This window comes from Eleginops maclovinus, chromosome 2 (genome assembly GCF_036324505.1).
Source record: "Eleginops maclovinus isolate JMC-PN-2008 ecotype Puerto Natales chromosome 2, JC_Emac_rtc_rv5, whole genome shotgun sequence".
NCBI classification, from domain to species: domain Eukaryota; kingdom Metazoa; phylum Chordata; class Actinopteri; order Perciformes; family Eleginopidae; genus Eleginops; species Eleginops maclovinus.
This window is the reverse complement of record NC_086350.1, coordinates 17,948,796-17,970,420: the sequence shown is the minus strand read 5'-3', so window position 1 is coordinate 17,970,420 and position 21,625 is coordinate 17,948,796. Positions and strand designations below refer to the sequence as shown.

Below are 21,625 nucleotides of genomic sequence, written 5' to 3'. Positions count from 1 at the left end.
TTTATCCAGTTTTTAGCACTCTAATCCACATCTGCCATCTCAGTCTCCCTTTTTGAGTGAAACTTTCAGTATCCCTCTCGGGCCACTTACTCCCTGCAACTCTGTAAACTGATTATCTGTAGTAAATAGAGGCGGAATAACTGGTATAGTTTAAAAAATGAACTAGTTAACCTTAGTTAAATTGAAAATGTCAAACAATTAATATTTTCTGAACATTTGGTTGACTTTGCTTGCTCAGGACGGTGAGGTGTTCATCAACGAGAAGCGCTCGGGCCAGCAGGACACATTGTGGAACCCAAGCTCAGACATTCGCAGCAGCCGCCTCAAGAGACAAGTGGTCCAAATAGAGCAGCAGGGAGAGTTCGAGTCTGAAAGGTACACAGCACAATCTTCTATTTCTAGTCAATTCTTATGTCAGGTGTGTCGGTGAGTTTGTATCCTCAATGCCAGTGCTCTGGAGCTGGCACAGCAGCCACATCTGTGCTTGACAAGGTCAAATAAAAAATACTAAAACACTGCTACTCACTTAAAAAAACTGTAAAATATAAAATACAGTGGTGGACAAAGTGCTTAGATCCATCACTTCAGTGAAGTAGAAATCCCACAGTGTATATATACCTTTTACAGTTAACGTTCATACATACAAAATGTTACTGACTTAAAGTTAAGATGAATTATCAGCAATATGTCCTTAAACTACCAAAAGTAAAATAACTCATTATGCAGAAAGGATTTTAAAAGTGTTTTTTTATACCAAACATCCTATAAAAGATGTGTTTCCTCACCAATGAATACGAAGTAGAGGATTTTAATGTTGTAGTTTGGAAAATGTTATGATATTTTCTTTTTATTACTTAATGTTAAATCAATGTAGTCTGAAATGTTATAAATTCAAAGGATTAAGCATACCTGCAAACTAGTCACCTTTCGGCGAAATTCGCCGTTTTCAACTCAAAATATGTCATTGACGTGAATCGTGTAGATCCGAAGAGTTTTTTTTTTAGGGGGGGGGGGGGGGGGGGACCGACGACTGACCGACCAACCATAGACTGTATAACCGACTGTATAATGAGCAAGAAACAAGTTTGCTATCTTCACAATAAATAAAATCTTTGTTCAAATGACTGGCGTTCCACGACCACCGACCAATCATAAGCAAGATAAACCACAGCGCGCGTTTTTACCCATCGGTCCCTCTTGGAGTGGAGTGCTCAGTCGTCAGCGAGTGGTTCTTCTGGACAATTTTCGGGATACGTTACAGATACAAGTTCTGAGGTAAGTCTAGTAGCAGCTAATCTGGCAAAAACATTGTATGCTGTATCATTTTAACGTTGCTGAAGTAAAATTATTTGAAGTAATGAACAAATACACATCCGTGTGTGGTTTAGTGAGTAGCTAGTAGTGGTGCAACGGATCATCATTGATCCGTGATTCTACATGTTGAATGATGATAGCGTAATACAAATATAGGCTATACATACAATGACAAAACTGCCGTGGGCTATATGTTATCCGTATCCTTTGTTAAAATTAATGTTCAATAGCTCTATGCCAATGGGAACAATAGAACGTGCGCATTACATATGGACCAATGCGACACGTTCATTACGGCCGTGGACCGATAAACACTCAGTAACGTACGCACACCAACCGGCATTTGCGTGTTTAACACCGTGTTTAACACCTTGTTTAACACTGGCGTTACCGCCGCTTAACTTAAATAATGAAGAACTGCTTTTAATTACGACTTGGCCGAGATCTTAACGTACTGTTCATGCGTTTCCCATGAATAGCCTACTACTATAACTCGGAGCGGAGCAGGATATAATGCGCATGCGCGGCGTTGCTAGGCAACGTGTACAAAGCGAGAGTACAGGTCGTTTTGGTCAGAGCTATGAAGAGAATATATTTGAGGAAGCTCATACATATGATGGGTCACCTGCTGCCACCAGATGCTGACACAGACCAAGAAATTTTGCGTTTCAATGTTGACCAGGCGCTTCCCAGTTTTCAGCATGGAGAGGATGTTGTCAAGTGGTGGGTCGTCGTCTTCAATACAGGGAAGTACCCTGCACTGTGTCAGGCAGTCAAGGCTGCCCTCTCAATTTTCCATGGTGCCCTGGTTGAGTCTTCATTCAGTGTCATGGGGACCATCATTGATCAACGATCAACGTCAATGAAGATCTCCACCCTCAGTGCTGTGCAGACTGTTAAATACACTTTGCAGACCAGGAACCAGACTGGGGTGGAAATGTTCAGAAGGGATGATTTGAAGTTTGGGGAGGTAGATAGGAGGTTGTGTTCTAACATTAGTGCAGCTGGAACTAGGGACAAAGCCCAACGACAGGAAAATCAGCTTGTAATCAGAGAAAGGAGGGTTGAGTTTGGCTGCCAGCCATCTACCAGTGCTGCTAGTAATAGGGCAGAGGTGGTGGAGAACGATAGTGTGTCCCGAAAGAGGCACATTGCCAAGCAGCGAAAGCGGGCCCTTGAAAGGCTTGTCAAGGCCAAAAGGATGAAAAAATGAAAATAATATTATGTTGATATGTTGCCAAATTTGGCCAATGGGATTTACTGTTTACCTGTCCTGAATGCTTTTCACATTCAAAATGTTTTTAACTGACCAGTTTATGGGTCAATAAATGTGCCATTGTTACCATAAGAAAAGGTTGTCTTTTCCCTTTATTTTCTTATGGGAGTACACCAGAATGCTTAATTTACATGTTAAAATAGCAAAATTCGGCTGGGGGGTGATGCCCCCAGACCCCCCTACAACGGTTTAGTTTGTCACCTTTTTCAGCCCTTCTGAGTTTGCAGGTATGATTAAGATGCATGAAATGAAAATAAAGCACAAGTACCTCAAACGTGTACTGAAGTAGAGTACTCGAGTTCATGTACTTGGTAACATTTCTGTTCCAATATGCGTCGGTGTGCTCATGTCTTTTCAATATGCACTGGCAGATTGTGGCAGCATGTGACCAGCGCCATCATGGATCGGGACCAGCTGCGGGCCACCCAGGAGAAGTTTGTGCTGGAGGAAGCTCAGCGGACAGAGGCCAGGGAGAGAGGAGAAAAACCCTCGACCTCAAGACTTTTCCATCAGGACCCAGTCACTTCCGAATGGACCTACAAGCACATGGAGTATGAGCACACTCACAGCAAGCAAATTAAACACAGGACATGGGAATAATAACTTTTAAATTAGACTGCATTCAAATCTTATTTTATTTGTTATTTTTGGCAGCACTCGGCCGTGGGACCCTGAGCACTGTCTTGTTCAGTTTGAGAAGGACGGAGTGGTTCAGACGCACGAGCGGAGCCAGAGGCAACACAACGGCCTCTCCTACAGCCACAGCTGGGCCAGCCAGCAGAAGGTCAGCCAGAAAAATCACGCACCTTCAAACCAGCGCTATGTTGATCTTTTATTGATGTGTCATTGACATTTCGCACACAGCTAAAGTGTGTCTTTTCTGCCTCCTCCCAGGCCGAGATGAACGGAAAACGAAGGAAGGCCAGCAGCCAGCCGTCCAGCTGCAGCCAGAACACGGAGAGCAGCAGCACCACACCAGAACCCACACACGAGTCCTCGGACAACGAAGGTAAGGCAAACGCACACAATCGGACCTAACTATATATATAGACACACATATATATTATAATATATATATATTATAATATATATATTATAATATATATATTATAATATATATATATTATAATATATATATTATAATATATATATTATAATATAATATATATATTATATTATATATATTATATAATATATATATTATAATATATATATTATAATATAATATATATATTATATTATATATATTATATAATATATGCTACACAAGGCTTATGTTCTTGTCCGTCATGTTCCTCAGGATTCTTAAACCAGTGTGCGCGGTGCAATGCAGAGGCAAAGGACATCGCCTTGATAGAGGCTTCCATCACATCCATACAGAAGACACAGCAGGACATCCAGAGGTGAAAAAGAAACACACATGTGGAGGATAGCCTAATGTGATATATTGCTTTTTGTTTTGGTCAAAATCTAGTTTTCCCCCTAATAGAAGCAGCTTTGAACGAGCACATAGGTTCACGGTGAGGATAGGGTGGGAAGATATTCCTGTTTTTTTTTTAAATTTAAAAGCAGAATTAGAAACTCCTACTTTTCAATCATTGGTTGAATGAAAGATGGCGTCAGTGCATCTGCAATTAAATACTTAATTCTAAAATATAATGATGAATAATTCAGAACTCTAAATAATATTAATTCATTTTTAAAGTGGTTGTTTTCAACATATTTCATATTGTTAGTTTAACATCACTTAGGCTTAGTTTCTGCTCAGCATGTTTAAACCTGTGTGTCCCCCCCCCCCCCACTCTCTCTCTCCCTGTAGGAACCTGGTGGCTCTGAGCCGTCAGCTGACTCGTCAGAGGGCGACGGATGACGGCGTGTCGCTAACGGGCCGTCACTGTCTCATCCTCTGTGTCCTGCTCCTCTCACAGCTCCTCCTTAACTACGTCTTCACCTGAGCCCACTCTTCAGGGACGAGTTTCCCTCCTGCACTGATCTGGCATCAGATTCCGCCAAAAAAAGAAAAGAAGCACAGACTCCAATCAGCAGATGAGGGCAGAGACCACAGATCAGTGATTGGAAGGCAACTTTGTCCCCTTTAGTTTTCTCTGAGAGGGGAGGAGCATGGACACTAAAGCAATAAACACAGCCACAGCCACCGCCTGTCAGTCATCTGCAGAGAGGAACAGCACCCCTTAGTGTAGCCAGACTGAAACAGCACCGGCACCCACGCACTTTGGACAGGAAAGGAGGAATGAGAGACAAGCACGGCTATAAAAGATTTTGAATAAAAAAAGATGACATGTATGATGAAGAATGATTTTGCAAAATGACAAAGAGGATGTTTCACCATTCCTTAGTATCTTTTTATATTGCCCTGCAATACTGTTTATCTGTCAGTGTGCCTGTATGTGTGTTGTTCGTACCTACAGTACAGTAGGCAGATACTCCCCTTCCACTCCAGATTTGGGCCTTAACGCTAAAGCCAAAAAAAAGAAAAAGAAAAACACGACTAAACGGAGAAGGAATATCTTCCAACAGTGCAATTCTGTGTGTTTTGTATGGATGTAAGCTCAAATACACTCCGTCACGTCTTTTAATGGTGATGATTTTACCAAAACAGTATTTATAATCCGAAAGGACAAAGAGTACTTGTTTACAGGGAGCACTGTGTGTGTTTGTAGTGACACATAGGAAGGAAAATACTGGTAATGAGGCAGGGCAGAGAGCCACATAGAGTGTCTTTGTATTTGTGTGCCTGTAGTAAAGAGTGATAATAGCATAGCACTGTTTTTGGTCTAGACCATGACACTAGTGTGTATACAATCAGTCACATAGAGGAATAGAGTAATGATGACGGGATAGAGAGGACGTGTGAAAATACGAGAAAGAAAATGTAATATTTTGGCCTAATGGAAGGATTTTGTGTGCATCTCGGTCCACACCACGTTCAAGTGACTGTTTTAAGATGTAAACACTTTGTTTTTTTCTTTTTAATCAATTTGTATATATTTGTCTCGAGGTCCGTGTTTCAAAAAGAGATTTCAGAATGTATTTATTGGTGATTAACCTTGACTTTCCTAATCTAATTCAGCTTGGAGGACGGAGACCAGGGGTGACAATCGCTCTCCCAGGGTGTGGGTTCGTCATGTGTGTGTGTGTGAGTGTGTGTGTGTGTGTGTGTGTGTGTGTGTCAGTGAGGGAGCACATGTGTGCGAGTAAGCCATTACAGTTGTGCTATACAAAGCCAGATCTGTGATCCTGGTTTTTACTGGTTTTTAAACCCTTACATTTCAGTCTCCATTGCCAGTACTGATCTACCCAATGGGAGAGAATCGGAGAGCACAAGAAGGAAGTCGACTCTTTGAATGCTTTTATTTACACCTTTTAATTATTTCTTTGTTCTTTTCATTCTTTTTTCTGTTTTCTACTCTACTGCCATGTTGTGGGGATTCTACATGCCAGATATTTTTGTCATATGGAACAATACTACAGAGAACATAATGTTGCCCAATGTTTTCATTCATACCTGTTGCATACTGTAGCACTACAGTAAAACATTTTAACCCTGTCACTACCTTTGCTTCTCATTAATGACCTATACATACAGAAACACTCATTCACAGGTGTTCAGTAGAATGGGAAATTCTTTACTTTACAGAAGAAAATGGCGTTTCTGTTTTAAGATATTCTCCACTAGGGGGAGATATTGTTTTGGGTAAAGGGAGGTCCCTGAACTCTGACCGCTTGTCAAGTATTTCTAACATTTCTTTGGTGATTACTTTTTACTAGACTGCAGATATAAAGCTGAAACATCTTCCCTGGCATTTGTTACAATCTGTGGCAAAATATACTCTGTGGTTATACTTATGTACTCTACAATCAAGTGGTACTTTATTTGAGTATTTCTGTTCTTTATGCTACTTTACACTTTATACTATAGAAATGTTCTTGTCACTACATCCATGGTTTAAATTACCAGATGTATAATAAGTACTTTAATGTTTGTGCCACTCTGAATAATTACCTTATTAAAGCGATACATGCCTATTGTTACATCAATATTTATAATCCACTACTATACTTGCATTAAATGCAGTAGCCAACTGCATTATGAGTAATGTTACTTTGGATACATTTTGTCACTTAAATGTCTAGCTCAGCATCACTAAAGTGGCATTTTGAATGTTGCATGACTTATTGGAATACTTATTCCGGCACTAGCATAATATAAGAGAACTTGATACAACTAGAAAGCAAATATAGGTGACAACCCTTCCTTAAATATAACAAAGGTCCTTAGAGCTGCTTAAATACAAGACGTAACAACATTGATGGCATTTTCTGTGCTGTGAAAATTAAGATGAGCGGTGGTCTCAGTAACCACAGAGCCCCTGTGGGTCTGAGAGGTGAAACTGAGCAGGTGAAAATCTCTCGGTAGACGCCACATGGATCAACATCGCTGCCACACACACAGATTTAAGCCCCAGTGAGGGTAACCGGATTGTGTTCAGTAGCTCCCCCGAAAAGACCAGTAGTGAAGCTGATTTTACCATACACAGCTTAGTTTTGATACTCTACTTTTATTTTAGGGAGAATTAAAAGTGTTGCATTAGTAAAGAAGATCATAGCATATCATATTTTTGTATTGCAAAAAAATGATTGTCACGCGGGTACACTTTTGGCCACCTAACACACTTCTCGGTGAGATGTTGTGAATGATTGCAAAGTGTTGTTCATATCCACTAAACAGAAAAAAGCCTTTGAAGTTTAATGAGATGAATACTCAACATGTCAAGTCAGTCCAAACTGATTAATGTTCACATTACGGTATGCGTTTGTGGTTTACTGCTCATTGTAGCTTCCTGAAGCTTAATGTGTGATCTCAACAACTCAATCTCAACTGTCATTTAAAAACATGTAATTGTTGTGACTGCCAGCCCTGTATTATACCTGTCTGCAGCGATGCCTTAATACTGGAGATATTTGCTAAAACAAGAGGATTGAACCCACACAGCATCTCAGATCTGTCTTGTATCTAAAACAAATCCACATTTCTACCATCTCCTACTGGAAACCTAACAAGAAAGTCATGTGTTTTGTTTTCCATTGCAGCACCAGAGTGGGCAGATTGGTAGCAGGGTAAAGATCAAGGGGGCAGTCTCCGCCCCCTGGTTTGTTTCTCTTCTCCAGAGGTGTGAGTGGGTGCACACTGGATCATTGTGTAGTGGACTGTTTGCGTGGCTGACGGAATGAGCGACAGTCCAAATTAGGCCAAAGGAAAGTGCGCGTGTGTTTATCTTCCGGGCAGTAAGCACTCCATCAAAGGAGTTTGTAACAGTTCCCCTGCCCTGGATCCCTCTTTGTCTCTCTAAGTGTGTTTGTTTACCTCTCATAGCACTGGACCAGCAAGTGGTGTAAACTGCTCAAACACAGTGTCCCTCTAACTCTTTGCAAATTTAGAAGAAACAGTTCAACATTTTTGAAAAGGATGTTTGCTTGCTTTCTTGTCCAACACGTGGTTATTAGCAAAAGTTAGCAAAAAGCACAAGGCGGGAACCTGCTAGCCTGGCTCTGAAACTAAATCTGCCCACAAGCATCTTTCAAGCATTTCAATTAAACAAGAATACAGTTTTTGTTGTTTGTTTAACCAGTATGAAAACAAATAAGATCTGAAATCTACACACGATGAGATTTCTTGGCCTGGACCAGTCACCCTCTGTAAAATCTTAATTTCACCAAAAGAGCAAACATTACATCAATCACATTATTTAGTGAGCTTTAGAGTTGGTAGGTAGATACTTTACCTTTGGACAGAGCCACACTAGCTGTTTTTCTTAATGCTACGCTAAGCTAACGGGTTGATTTGGCTTTAATTTAGTTTAGCTATTATTTTTCAACTGAAAGTGTTTCCAACCCAAGCGTGACTGAAATGTGTAAATAAATGTAAATATGATGCATCAAAACCCATATCCCTATGAGCCTTTCCACATTGTATCCACAATTTATTATTTCACAGTGAACGGTAAATTTGCTGCTTTTGCTGAAAAATAAAAGTCAAACGTGATCTATTATATATTATCTATATTGTTACCTATTATCTATCATAAGTCAAATGTTTTTTATGATTTATTTTCAGAAATCAGTTCTCTATTGAGCTGTCATGTTTTGTTTATTTAGCTTTAGCACTAAGCCACTTTGACTAAATTAATTATTTTATTCTCCTTCTATGATTCTTGGCCTCCATCTCCTTCTCTGTATTTGCTCCCAAGGTACACGAGGTAGAGGCCAGCTGCACAGAGGAGTGTCTTGCTTGTTTTGGCTGAACACAAGTGGGAATCATTTTGGATGTTTTGGCTGTGTGTTGTCACTGTGTTGCAGTTCTGGCCTGTCCCAAATAACCTAAAGTGAAGCAGAGACGGGACTTGTCTGGACGTGCCTTTCAGAGAGCAGAGGAGAGGATTGAGGGAGTCTGGCAGTCTGTTGCACCCTGAGGCAATGTGTGTTTCAATGTTTTTATATGTGCTGAACGTGATCAGATGGCAGTCAATCACTGCCAAGATCTTGATCATAAAAGTATTTTAACTATCTAGAACCTGCACCTAATTTGCGTTTTTGAAGTAGTGGTGCTTTACTTGTTTTTCTCTCTCTTACACTACTCTATACGTCTGACAAAACAGTGTCCACCCAAGGTCCACTTCCTGTATCTTTTGACCCTAACACATGGTCTTCATTAGCAAATGAAACTTGCCCTTTCGCCATGGAACAGCAGACTTGATATTATTCTGTCAAGTTATTCTTGACAGAATAATTATTTTGCCCTTTTAGGAGGCTCATTGTTGGCTCCAAAGTCAAAGATTGTTCCACTTAAGGTTAATTTTCTCATTTGTTCTGCAGCTTTCAACTGTCTTACAAGATGAGGATGCTTAAGAAGACAACAATACCACACTCGTCAAACCATACTATATACTTAGATATATTGTACTTTATACTCTTAAAGGACTTAAATGACTCTCTTAAATTAGTTGTTCTTACTTGTTTGCAGAACAACATTCAAAAGGATAAGTGCTTGGGTCACATGTCATATAAGTGCAGTTCAAAAATGTGAGAATGAGTCTCAATATTGATGATGTTTTTGTATTTTTAAGGGCACTTCTTCCATCCCCGGACCACTCAAACAAACAAAAAAAAAAATGTTTCTAACAGTTTGATTTAATTAAAATCCACTCTAAGGTTTAACACATGGTAGAGTCAGGAAAAAGCCCATAGGTTTAAAGATTTCATGTATTCAGTTTATGTCCTTCAATCCAATCATTTATGTGACTAACCTTTTATGTTTCATTAATGTTGACTGAGCATGACCATCTCCTCTATAAGAGATAATGAAACCCAAATAAAACCTTTTGGTTCCATATAAATGGACTCCTTGATCCTGATGATTCAAAGTCTGAATCATTGAATTTTACTAATAAAAGAACATTTAAAAGGCGAGTACTGATTTGTTTGGGGAGACTGCAGTAATTCCATGATGTAAATGAGAGGAAAAGGATAAGGGGGTTCTTGTGCAGACAGGTAGATATGACTTGTTAAAACAGATAGGATCTTATTCTTGTTCTACCTCCCAGGATGCAACATCTCACCACAGCCGAGATGAAAAGTCTTAAAAGCAGGAAGGTTTGATAATTTAAAGTCTTCATCTAAGTTTCAGTGCAAGAAAATCACAACCAACCAGCAATTACATAACCTGTAAACACTTGGTGGTGCAGTTTCATGCTTTGATTTGTTGCCATGGCGTCAGCAATGCCCGCCTCTGTGGTTTCTATGTTAAGCTGCAGTTCTTGTCTAGTCTTGTCCCAGAGCACTCAGCCCGTCCCACAGTTTAACAAGACAAACACAAGCCCATCATCACCTCCCTTACTTGGAAAAATGGGCCATCATATCCTGTCTGGCCACCAGATTTTTAAAAAGTCTATTACTCTGACTCTCTCATTTTTATTACATGACCGTTGACTTGAGCCTGCATGCAGTTTTGCAGCTGTGTGAGGATGTATAGTATCTAAATATAGTCCAGGATTATGTTTGTGTTTGATCCTGTTTGTGGGTTTTGTATGTTAAAAGCTACTGTTGACTGTTGACTGATCTCTGCTTCCTGTCTCATTGTTAACTCCTTTCAGCTTCAATCCCTGACCAGTTAGGTCAGGGATTGTTCTGCTACCCTCTGATTTGCAATCCACGTTATTCTTTCATTCTGTTCTCTTCTCATTTCCATCCGTCAGTCACACAGTTGCTCATGATCTAATAAACTGGAGAGTGAAAGCTGTGACAAGGGGTCACACCTGGTGTGTACATGTATGGTGTTTGAAATCCTATAGCCTACAGACGTTAAACTTGCTACCGGGATAATTGTCGGCATTACACAGATCTGTGACACAGATGAGTATGCTGCCAGCAGGTTGTTGTTTGGAACAAACACATTCCAGAGGAAGTGACTTTTATATAAAGGAACTTAAAAAAAAACCATTAAATAACGTTGTTTCGATAAAGATTTGTTTCATGTCTTTAATTCTGTCTAGTAAACAGAGTACGCCGCATATTTATTAACGTCAGGAAATGGACTGCAGAGAGAAGTTGATTCTGTGTGTTTTTTGTCTATCAGTGTAACAGAAAATGGTGTGTATGATGTTTTGTGAAATATTTAGTTTACATTAAGGAATGTATGAACGACTACGCATGCAGGCTTAACGCTAACAGCTAGCATACCAATAATGTTAGCTAAATACACTTTCAAACTATTCACTGATTATAATTTTTCATAAATAGAGCTGTATTACATTCAACCTAGTCAAGCAACTGAATTCAATCAAATAGGTTGTAAGCTAATTAGCTCATTCCAAAAGAAGTTACCATGAAATGCCATATTCTAATGTCACTATCATAAAATGCTAACTTCACGGGGGCTACATACTGTGGGAATAACGATCCTCCACTTAACTATAGTACATTTACAGAGCTTTGCAGAAATAAAAAGTGACTGTTTAATCCAACACTTCAAACTGAATCTGTGTTTCGCCATGCACACACAGACAGACATACAACAAGATAATGGCGTTGATTTAACAGACACAAGTACACCGTAAAAGCGGACAGATCCTGACCCTAGTTAGAGACAAGAAGTGTGTTTGTGTGTATAAGTACACTGTACACTGTACAGTATGTGTCCTGCCCACTCAGCTCTTCCATCCATAGGCCCAGATTCCAGTGGACCTCCCTGCTCGGGTTTGGAGGGGGCGTTGAGGTTGGAGAGCAGGCTTTGAAGGAGGCTCCGGTGACTCATTACCCAACAATCCACCCACCCTTCATGTCCTCTGCACCCCCATCCTCGCCCAAGCCCCTGCCCCTGCCCCTTGTCTTCTGGCACGGAAAGCCGACACACATCTCAACATGCACACACTCGATGGCCGTTGACTAAAGAAAAGGGATTTTGTTACAGCAGAACTGGGTGGACTGAAACCACTGTGAAAGACTCCTCTGTGTGTGTGTGTGTGTGTGTGTGTGTGTGTGTGTGTGTGTGTGTGTGTGTGTGTGTGTGTGTGTGTGTGTGTGTGTGTGTGTGTGTGTGTGTGTGTGTGTGTGTGTGTGTGTGTGTGTGTGTGTGTGTGTGTGTGTCCACTTCTGGATAGATTTTTATCAGACAAGATCTCAGTTTTCCTACTTAATGTTTCAACCTGACATCCTACTCTCTGCCTATTTTTCTCCTGCTGGTGTCATTTTGTCGCATTTCCCTGGGGGTTTTGTAAACTTACACCACAAACTCCTGTTCCCACAGCTCGCACTGGCTGTACCCCCACCTCTTACTGGTGTGTGAACACACATGTGCGTACCTCATGAAGACCAAGCCAGACTCCTGCGCCAATGTTATACCAATTGGCCGAGTAGATGTGTATGTTTTTATCATATTGCTGACTGCCTGTGTGCAGTGCAGCTCATTAAAGATGACATCCGTGGGAGATGACATCATTTGGTCTTCCTGTCTGGAGCACAAAGAGCAGAATTGCATATCTAACACGCACCGATTCACAAAACATTAGTGAATTTGCCTTTGCATTGATGGGAAAAATGAAAGGCCATGAAATGTAACCTGAAACTCCCGCCTCGCAGTCTGCGCACAGGTTTCAGACTTCTTCAATGTCAAACCAAACAAAGGGGTCAGTGAGGCATTGACACATGAAGGTGCATTGCATGGGAGAATAATTTCCATTTTGTGCCTTGAGGAGCATTCAAACCTTTTTCAAAAATCTTTCAAAGTAAAAACTAAGCAGGTTTTGAAGTAGTTTAAGTGTTCAAAGTTTTGCTTATTTAAGAACGACAATAAATACGACTTCTCAAGATAAAACCCATTTTATTTTGGAATTTAACCCACGAAATTAGGCAAGTAAGGATCTAAGGAGTAAGAAACCTCTTATGGATGAAGTCTCAAATTTCCATAGATATAACTGGTCCATGCCGATGTATCATTTGTTTAAAAGGCCTGTGTTTTCATTGCTTGCGCTGTATTTCAATCATGCTCGTTAATTTGATTTATGCTGACCTTCAATACCACCGTAGCCTTTTTAGCAAAAGGTTGGCACTGTGCTCAGTCTCAGGGCAGCGTGCTGACAGAGAGGACCATTGTGAGTCCCTCTGCTCCTTGGGAAAGACCCTTGAGCCATGACAAACAGGATTTCCTCTTATTTCAGGGTTTGGTTTTCCCACTTCCTTCGTCTACAGGGGGTTTATAAAGCAGCCACTTACACATGTCACATAAATGTAGCTTCCAGCTCCAGCAGGTTGATTAGGCTTGTATGAGTGGGATTCTTTGAGATATGTAACAGACTTGTCAAAGTATGAAAAACACAGTTGTAATGAATGACATATATAATGTATGCACTTCAATGAATCAGTATGCTTTTATTGAGAAAAGCTTATGAAAGGTCAACCCTGCATGATTGTGAGACTTGTTATATTTGTTTCCCTGTTGGATTTTTTTTTAGCCATGTTGTTGCTTTTAGGGTTGCAATATTTTCTTTGGTGAAATCATAAAATGGTGAACCAGATAGACAGAGGTATGAGAAAGTTCCGAAGAGAAGCACATATGAAACTTGTCATTGCTCTGTTTTCCTTTGTTTCCAGCTCCCTGCCCTTCATCCATCCATCTGTCCATTCATGGATCAACCCACACAGCTCCTGGGTGGCTGCAGAGAGATCACATCACCTCAGCGGAGGTATGCAGACTCGGAAACACAAACCCACACCCCGATCAGAAGTGATTAAGCACCCACTGCTCCGCCTTTGAACAAAACGCTCCCGTTGTGTCCTGCTATGATTGATGGAGACATTTGCTGACGGGTCAATACCACACTGCTGAAGTGATCACTGAGCTGGAGCCAAGAGGAGAAACAATACATAGGATCTGCAGGAATGCATTGTCTGAGAACCTGTACTCTTATAAAGGGGATTTCCAGCTTCCTGGAATACTTACTTCAGACAGCCTAAATGTCCCTGTTGAACACAACGTTTTCCAAATGTTTTACACAAAACTCTCAAAGGTCCATCATAGACAGCACTTTTTATTACTTGACACAAATTATGAAATAAATGCCATAAAATTATAATATTGACAAAATATTATGGCACAAGAAAAATGAAAATAGAATGACAGTGGAGTAATTGTTGTGGGTTGGTTTATTTCAAAGTATATTGTAGTTCATCTCTAACTCATATGTTTGTTAAAAAATGTTTAAAAACTGCCAAATACCACACAGGAAATATCACATATTATTTGACATCAATTTATAACACAAAGGTCACAGTGATTTATCTTTCTTTAGAATGTTCCATGTCTTTGCTCATGTCAAAGCATTTCCTAATGGTAAATACAGAGTGAAATATAGATTTGAAATCTTTCAGCAGTCTGTTTGTGTAGGGTGTAGCAGCAGCCATGCATTACCAGGTAATTAGATCATACCCGGCATTTTGTTGGCTTTGGTGTGTCGCGGGGAAATTCCTGCATCCATTTATTGCCCTCATATCTCTCTTTAACTCTTCTTCTAATGTTCTCTGTGCTGGAATTTTCCCTCTCTCCCTTTATGTGCTCAATTATCTTTCTTTCTCTTTCACTCACTTTCCTCTTGTGCAATATCTGCGTGGTACTACTTCCCCTCGCCCTGATAATGGCTCAGGACCCGGGGTCATCATTTGTGGTTATTACAGCCATTTGTTTCACCTTCAGTTTCAAGTCAGGCAAAGTTGATCATGTTGCTGCGTTATTGGCTGCACCCACAGTCTGATGTAACTTACTGTAACTCATTTCATTTCCAATCAGCCGCTGTGGAGCTATTCAGTGGCATGTTGTGGAAATCACATCACACTGTAAAACCAGCACATTGCTCTCAGATTTCCACTTTATTTTCTCTTTCCCCCCCTTTTTATTAGATTTTTCCCCAACAAAATGCTGTTGGTGCTGCCAGAAATGAGAAGCCCATCACACCAGCATAGGTAAAACATATTCAAGCTTCCACACGCACGCACGCCCACCCTCTCACACACAAAGACAAAGATGAACACACAAATACACAGTCCCACACAGGAAAAGAATAATGTTGAGGATTATTATTCCAATTGTGAATAATGTCTTACATTAGACTTCCAGGCTGGGAAATATATTGTTATTATAATCTGTTCTTGGTAATCTATTCACACACCCACTCAGGCAGGTGTTGGTAACCAAACCCCGCCTCGGGAGCCAAGCTAGACTGTGATCAGTCTCCTGTACCTCAGCTGCTCTGCTCCACTGCTCCCATCATCCAATACGATCCACATCTGTCTGTTTCTGACACATGAAACGATGCAGCGATACAGATTTAGAGCTTATTTCTCAGGTTTATTTCTTTGAGACTTCTTTCTCCAATAAGTAAATAGTCAATCCATACAACATACAGGATGGGATTTCATTGTTTTTTTTACACAGCCTTGAAAAATAACCTTTAAATTTCAGAAGCAACTTTCAATTACTGCCGCTTCCTTTAGCCACCTAGCTGCTGTTCTTTTTTAAATGTTTATTTTATTATGGATCTTTAAATACTTGAAAATGTATATAAAAAACAACACAGCTGTGAATAGGTGCTACTAGGGGTATGAACTGACATTAAAACGATCTCTCACACAACTCAGAGCTTTTTTTACGGGTCCAGTTAAGCTACACGAAAACGTCAAAGCCAAAGTGCTCAAGTCATTTTCTAGTCCAAGTCCAAGTCAAAGGTTTGAAGCCTACTCAATGGGACACTAATCTTTTCTCTCTTCCACGGGGCCACAGAGTGCACGTGGAGCTCTGTGGTTCTCGGACATCCGCCCCCTCGCTGCCTTGTAGACATTCCTGACAGCGTCTCCACTCTCTGTCTGAGGCTTCTCTCCGGACAGCTGGGTCTTAGGCAACATGATCCCACTCAGCGGTGCAGCCACTGCCAACACTTTGTGTGTATAAAATACAGCATGTGTGTGTGTGTGGGGTTAAGCATATCCAACACACACACATGTCTTACATATAAGAGGTGCCAAATTTGTAAGATTCTGTTTGAAAAACAGGCCTTCAAAGAAACCATTGATATATAGGGGAAATATCACCTTTGTCATATTTTGAGTTTTCTATATTTGTGGATTAGTGGATGGGCTCAAAAGCTATCAGGGTGCTTCAAGGTAGACAGAAAACCACAGGTCACCACCCTGCTGACTTTTCATGACAAGATTTTTAAAGTTATTTGTTCCCATTGTATATTACACTGTATATACATTCAGTGCTGTGCCATGGCTTCTGAGGTTATTTGAGTTTATGGGTGGATTAGAGTGGGCAGATACTCGAGCTAAAGATGCAGATCTGGGGAGCCTTCACCCGTGACTCAGCAGACAGAAATGGATGTCCTATTAAAAACAAACACTGTTGTCGTGGCTACAGGCGATTAGGAGAATGACGCCTTTGTGGATATGATGAGGAGGGGGAATTCATCCGCAATTTATCCGACCAGATCTGGGAATCAGATGACCTTTGTTTGGATGGAGGAATGGTAAATGGAAAACAGAGGAGAACCACAGAGAGCTGGATTTTGGTGAACTCTTGTTGTTTGTGGCCCAAATGAACTCTGAAGAATTACCCTAATAACTCTGACATGATGTTTTCTCAGGTATGCACCGAGGTCGTCTGTCTGTCTATGTGCTTATTCCGGTATATGCTCAGGAATGCTCTCACCTGAGCCATGCGTCACAAGGTGACATTCTTTCCGGTAAAATAAGCCTGTGAATAGCACTTCTCTGAGATAATCCCCTTAAAAAAAAGGTCAGGTAAACCCCTGGCAGCTTTTTTTGAAACGAGAAAGAATGGGTCATGCATGTCCCAAGGCCTTGCCTAATATCCTGCTGTTTGGGTTTTTGGAGTTTTATTTACATGAAGCACTAATGTTGTGTCTGCTGGCGTCAGATTGGACTCTGACGGGAAGAGGGAGCGAGGAAATGACAACACAGGTTAAAGTCAAACAAAGACAAAAGTTCCTAAGTAATAGTGGCTTACAGGAAGAATAGTGATACCCTCATTAAGCATGAGGAGGAGTAGCAATGACGCATACCTGAGCGTACTCGTATGTTAAACTATACTGAAGTGTGGTTAACATTTCATCAAGCTGCAACCACACTTCAAGTGCTGTTCCTGTTTGAAATGCCCAGACATGCTCTTTATGAGTTGCAAGGCCAAACAAGGTGAGATTTAAGGGGAAAGTAGAATAATTATTATACGATTACAGTCTGTATCACCACTTTTCTATAAATACAGTTTAAACCTTCCTGCTATAATTTAAGACCTTTTTATTTCTCGATCCAGAAAAAGATGATTCCACCGTATTTGAATATTGGACACTTTCCTGTTTTTGCTATAAAGTGCATTGGTTATGTTAAATGACATTTTATATTTTCAAAAGTTCACTTAATTTGCTGAGAATTCAATGGCATTGAATGTGTATTGTTGTGTATTGTGAATGCACCACTTATAATACATTAAAATGTGATAATAAAGCATCATAAATATTTATACATAATTATAACTCCAACTCTTCATAAGTAGAGGATAACGGATCATAAGTATGTTTGGAAATGTACGTTTGCGTTTTATACATGGCATAGTGGATGTAACTATTCTTAATATCTAAAATCTATCAGTAATGATTTTTAACCTTGAAGATACCAACATTTCAAAACCACAAAATGTTATGTGTGTAAACTGTTTCATTATTTTCCAAGCTTGCTATTTATTTGCTCCACATAAGGCATTACATCCAAATGTAAGCACATCTCCTTTTCATTCTGTCCAATAGTTTAATTTCTCACTGCTCAAATGGACTGAGTCATTTTTCAAGTTGAGGCAAAGAGGACAATATCAAAGATTTATGCACATCAATACAGATTAATGTCTTGTCATATCAGAGTTACTGCTGTTAGTGTGGGAGTGAGACAAGTTCCTTCTGGCTATTGACTTTCACCTCACAACACCCCACTCAGCTGTTACCCCATACACACTGCCTGAGCCTGTCCGCATTACATCTTGTGTTTACAATAAACGCCTCCCTATCAGACATTTTGTCCTGCTCAAAAAGATGTGTATACAAGTCAGGGCACTGCACTCACATCCTCTGTTCTTGCATATAACTTTTTCCCAGGAATGTAACAATGCATTCATTGTTGCGCAGCCATGCTGATTCCACATGATAGGCCGATGACGGCAAGGCTACAAGTATGGCTGAGTGTTTGCCAGTGCTGCGTCAGAGGATGTTTATACAGCCTGAGATCAGAGAGGAAGACACAGTGTGTGAGTCCTGGTTGGTGGTGTGCATGTGTGTGTCTTCAGAAGAGCAAGGAAGTAAAGAACAAAACAGGGGGTTATTATGTCTTTTATCAGCCTCTGAGAACTTACACTTCAATTGAAATGCTAAAATAAAAAGCACTTTTCTGCATTAAATCATGTTTAAAAAGGAATAGCAAGCATTGATGTAAGGAAAACATGAATGTGTGTGTGTGTGTGTGTGTGTGTGTGTGTGTGTGTGTGTGTGTGTGTGTGTGTGTGTGTGTGTGTGTGTGTGTGTGTGTGTGTGTGTGTGTGTGTGTGTGTGTGTGTGTGTGTGTGTGTGTGTGTGTGTGTGTGTGTGTGTGTGTCTCTTTGTGTGTTTGCTAGATTAAAGTGGTGCCAATTTGTGAAGCGGTATTTTTAGAGAGAAGGCCCGTCCGCTCCGGTAATACTCTTCAGATCAGTCTAACCCTTTGATGTGTTCATTGTAGTGTGATCCTACTTCAAAGCTGCACACAGGGATGGGATGGGACAAGCAGGAGTGTGACTCCACTATACACTTCATTACTGCGGGCCAGAGATTCGGCTTTCTGTCACCCCTGACCTTTGGGTATATGTGCTCATAACACACTTCCACCCTGCAAGATCTACAACCGGAGGTATTCATTTCAAGGCAGCGAGGACGTGTCTTTTTTTAATGTCCAAACGGTATTCAGGAAAAACAAATGCAGTTCACTTTTTTTTAACACTGACTAATGACCAAACTCCTTCTCTGTATTAGATCTCTCGAGTCATTTGTATATTTAATTTAACTGGCCGCTTTTTTTTTATTCTGATAGAACTGGTTTAATGTCAGATTTTATTCAATATCTTTTAACAGAGACAAGCCTTGTAAAAATGTCATGTATAATGTCATAGTAGTTTAAGATTAGTCTAGATCAGGTCTCTTGTTTTGAAAAGTGCTTCAACATCAAGTTTACTTACTTTTCTAATGACATGAACTGACTATTTACCAAGGAGTTTGCATCAATCATGGTCCATTTAAATGTTTAGGATTATGACTTTTTCACAGGCGTATTGCAAATATGACAAAACTAAATAAAGTCAGAAAGTTCAACACTCACTCACTTATTAAATGTGCCGAACCAACACATGGTTTATATACAGCCAGTTGTATAGTTATACAGCTAATTTAAAATGACTACGTGGACTTTATAACCTGCATATTATCCGTCTTTTGTGTGCCTTGCAAGGATTTCTGAATGACTCAAGCCGTACTCACTGCGTTTATAACAGTAATTACATAGGTGTGTACCTAATGTCACATTATACCCATTGAATCAGCCTTTATGTCATGATAACAGGGCAGTCAAGTGAACTTCCTGTGTGTTGTAACGGTTGAAGAGAAAAAGCGTGCTTGACAAAAAAAAGTGTTTAATATAATGGAAAACCATCTGTATATGAACAAAACTATTTTTATTATTCTTGTGTGAAGCTCATAGTCTGAAAACACCACTAACGTAACACATTTAATTATCAAGTTCAAACTTTTAAGCATTCTAAAGCAATAGCTGCGACCTATAACCCTACCACACCTCGGAAGCAGTTAAGGTGTGTTCAAAGCATTACTGAATCTTTTATGTGTCCCGTGCTGATGACTAAAGCTGCTTATCAGTTATGACTCAAGCCTTCCAGTGACAATAAAGAGTAACATTCCACCTGACAGCAGAAAGGAAAGGGGCTTTCCTATCCACCACTCCCCTTTTACTGTTGCATGTGTGGCATTAACTAAAAAATGCTGCTGGTGAAAAGTGTCCCTAAGTGTCAAATAGTTGGCTAACTCTAAACGCTTTAATTAGATACTAACAGACTTTGGTACTAAGAAGAAAAGCTGAGACATGAAAACAAAAGTAGAGGAGAGCGCAAATTATGTCAAAAAAGCATCAGTATTTATTCAAATAAATACAATCAACACACATTGTAAAAGGAAATAATTTAAACAACATAAGGTGTTTGCCAGTAATATCCTGGAAACAAATAAATTAACATCATGGTTTTAGGAGTCATTCCTCCCAGGAAAGCAAACTTGATATAGTTTTGACAATTCAAGGGTTCAGTCCTGCGTGTGGAGATTCAGAAAATCTCTCAGTCTTTCGGTTTGGATCAGTTGTCCCCCTCTCTCCCGAGAGCTCAGTCTCGAACAATCCTTCATGTCTGGACCGGATGACCTCGTCTTCCTTTTGGTCCGATTATTATTTGAGTATGGTCCAATTTGACACTAGGAGGAGACAACATGTCATTAGTTTCAAGATTCTCCCACTGCTCTGAGCCACAATGTGTATTAGTATATGATGTCAGCTATATGTCATGGCGTGTCCCTCACCATATTAGGAGTGGTTAACAGCCGGTGTCCCCGCCGGCTCAGGGCGCCCTCGCCATGCGCCTCTCCTGCTGTCCGGGCGAAGCGCTCTCATTGTCCTGCCGCGTTTTAAAGTCCTGTATGGCTTTTCTGTTCTGGAAATCTATCAGAGCCATGGTGATCACCGCGTTCCAGCAGTTCTCTTCCCCGGAGCAGCGGAAATCGATCTCCTTATCGTCTGTGGTCACGATGGTGAAGAAGACGAACTTGCCGGTGCGCTCCACGCAGTCCACCTTCTTGATGGACTGCAGCTTGAGCTCCTTGCCCTTGGAGCGCTTTTGCGTGTCGGCGTAAATGTTGAGGCTGTCCGTGGTCAGGACGCACGTTTTCCTCTTCCAGAACTGGAGCAGGTTGTCGCTCCTCTTCTCCAGCTCTCCCTCTTTGAGGACCTGGCTGATCTCTGCCGCTGACATTTTCATTGTTTAGCTATGTTTGTGCTTCCCCTGCTGTGTCGACCGAGGAGCCCGAGGAAGGAGCTTCTCCACAAAAGTTTTAGTAATCCAGAGCTGCGTTATGAATGAAAAGAGGTAGCAGGGGAGTTTTTATAGTGTGTACTCTGGCGAAGCCCTTCCCACTTGACGTCAGATGACTTGGGAATGCATCAACAGTTGCCAGTGGAGTAATTCAAGACTGTGTGGGCGGAAGCTGTGGCGCAGGCGGGGAGGGCAGAGGAAGTCCTAACGTGGACCTAATTACACTGCTAACATGTTAATTACTAATCCACATCCCACTGAGAAGATTACAGTGTAAATATTTGCCC

At 40.6% G+C, this 21,625-nt stretch overlaps 2 protein-coding genes across 5 annotated transcripts in view; one reads left to right on the top strand and one right to left on the bottom strand.

The window, feature by feature from the left end:
- osbpl5 (oxysterol binding protein-like 5) overlaps positions 1-6,161 on the top strand; it is a 45,126-nt gene extending 38,965 nt beyond the window's left edge. For all 4 annotated transcript variants that reach the window (XM_063904691.1, XM_063904673.1, XM_063904681.1 and 1 more), the window contains 6 exons: positions 239-375; positions 2,962-3,141; positions 3,245-3,374; positions 3,485-3,599; positions 3,891-3,993; positions 4,410-6,161. In XM_063904691.1, the coding sequence (XP_063760761.1) occupies positions 239-375; positions 2,962-3,141; positions 3,245-3,374; positions 3,485-3,599; positions 3,891-3,993; positions 4,410-4,545 (801 nt within the window). In that variant the 3' untranslated portion in view covers positions 4,546-6,161. The remainder of the gene's footprint in view (positions 1-238; positions 376-2,961; positions 3,142-3,244; positions 3,375-3,484; positions 3,600-3,890; positions 3,994-4,409) is intronic.
- Positions 6,162-20,373: 14,212 nt separating this feature from the next.
- On the bottom strand, positions 20,374-21,395 carry phlda2 (pleckstrin homology-like domain, family A, member 2). Its single transcript, XM_063876971.1, has 2 exons — positions 20,830-21,395; positions 20,374-20,724 (listed from the first exon to the last, which is right to left on the bottom strand). The coding sequence occupies exon 1, from the start codon at positions 21,282-21,284 to the stop codon at positions 20,868-20,870; it is 417 nt and encodes a 138-aa protein (XP_063733041.1). The 5' UTR covers positions 21,285-21,395; the 3' UTR covers positions 20,374-20,724; positions 20,830-20,867.
- Between the last annotated feature and the right edge of the window lie 230 nt (positions 21,396-21,625).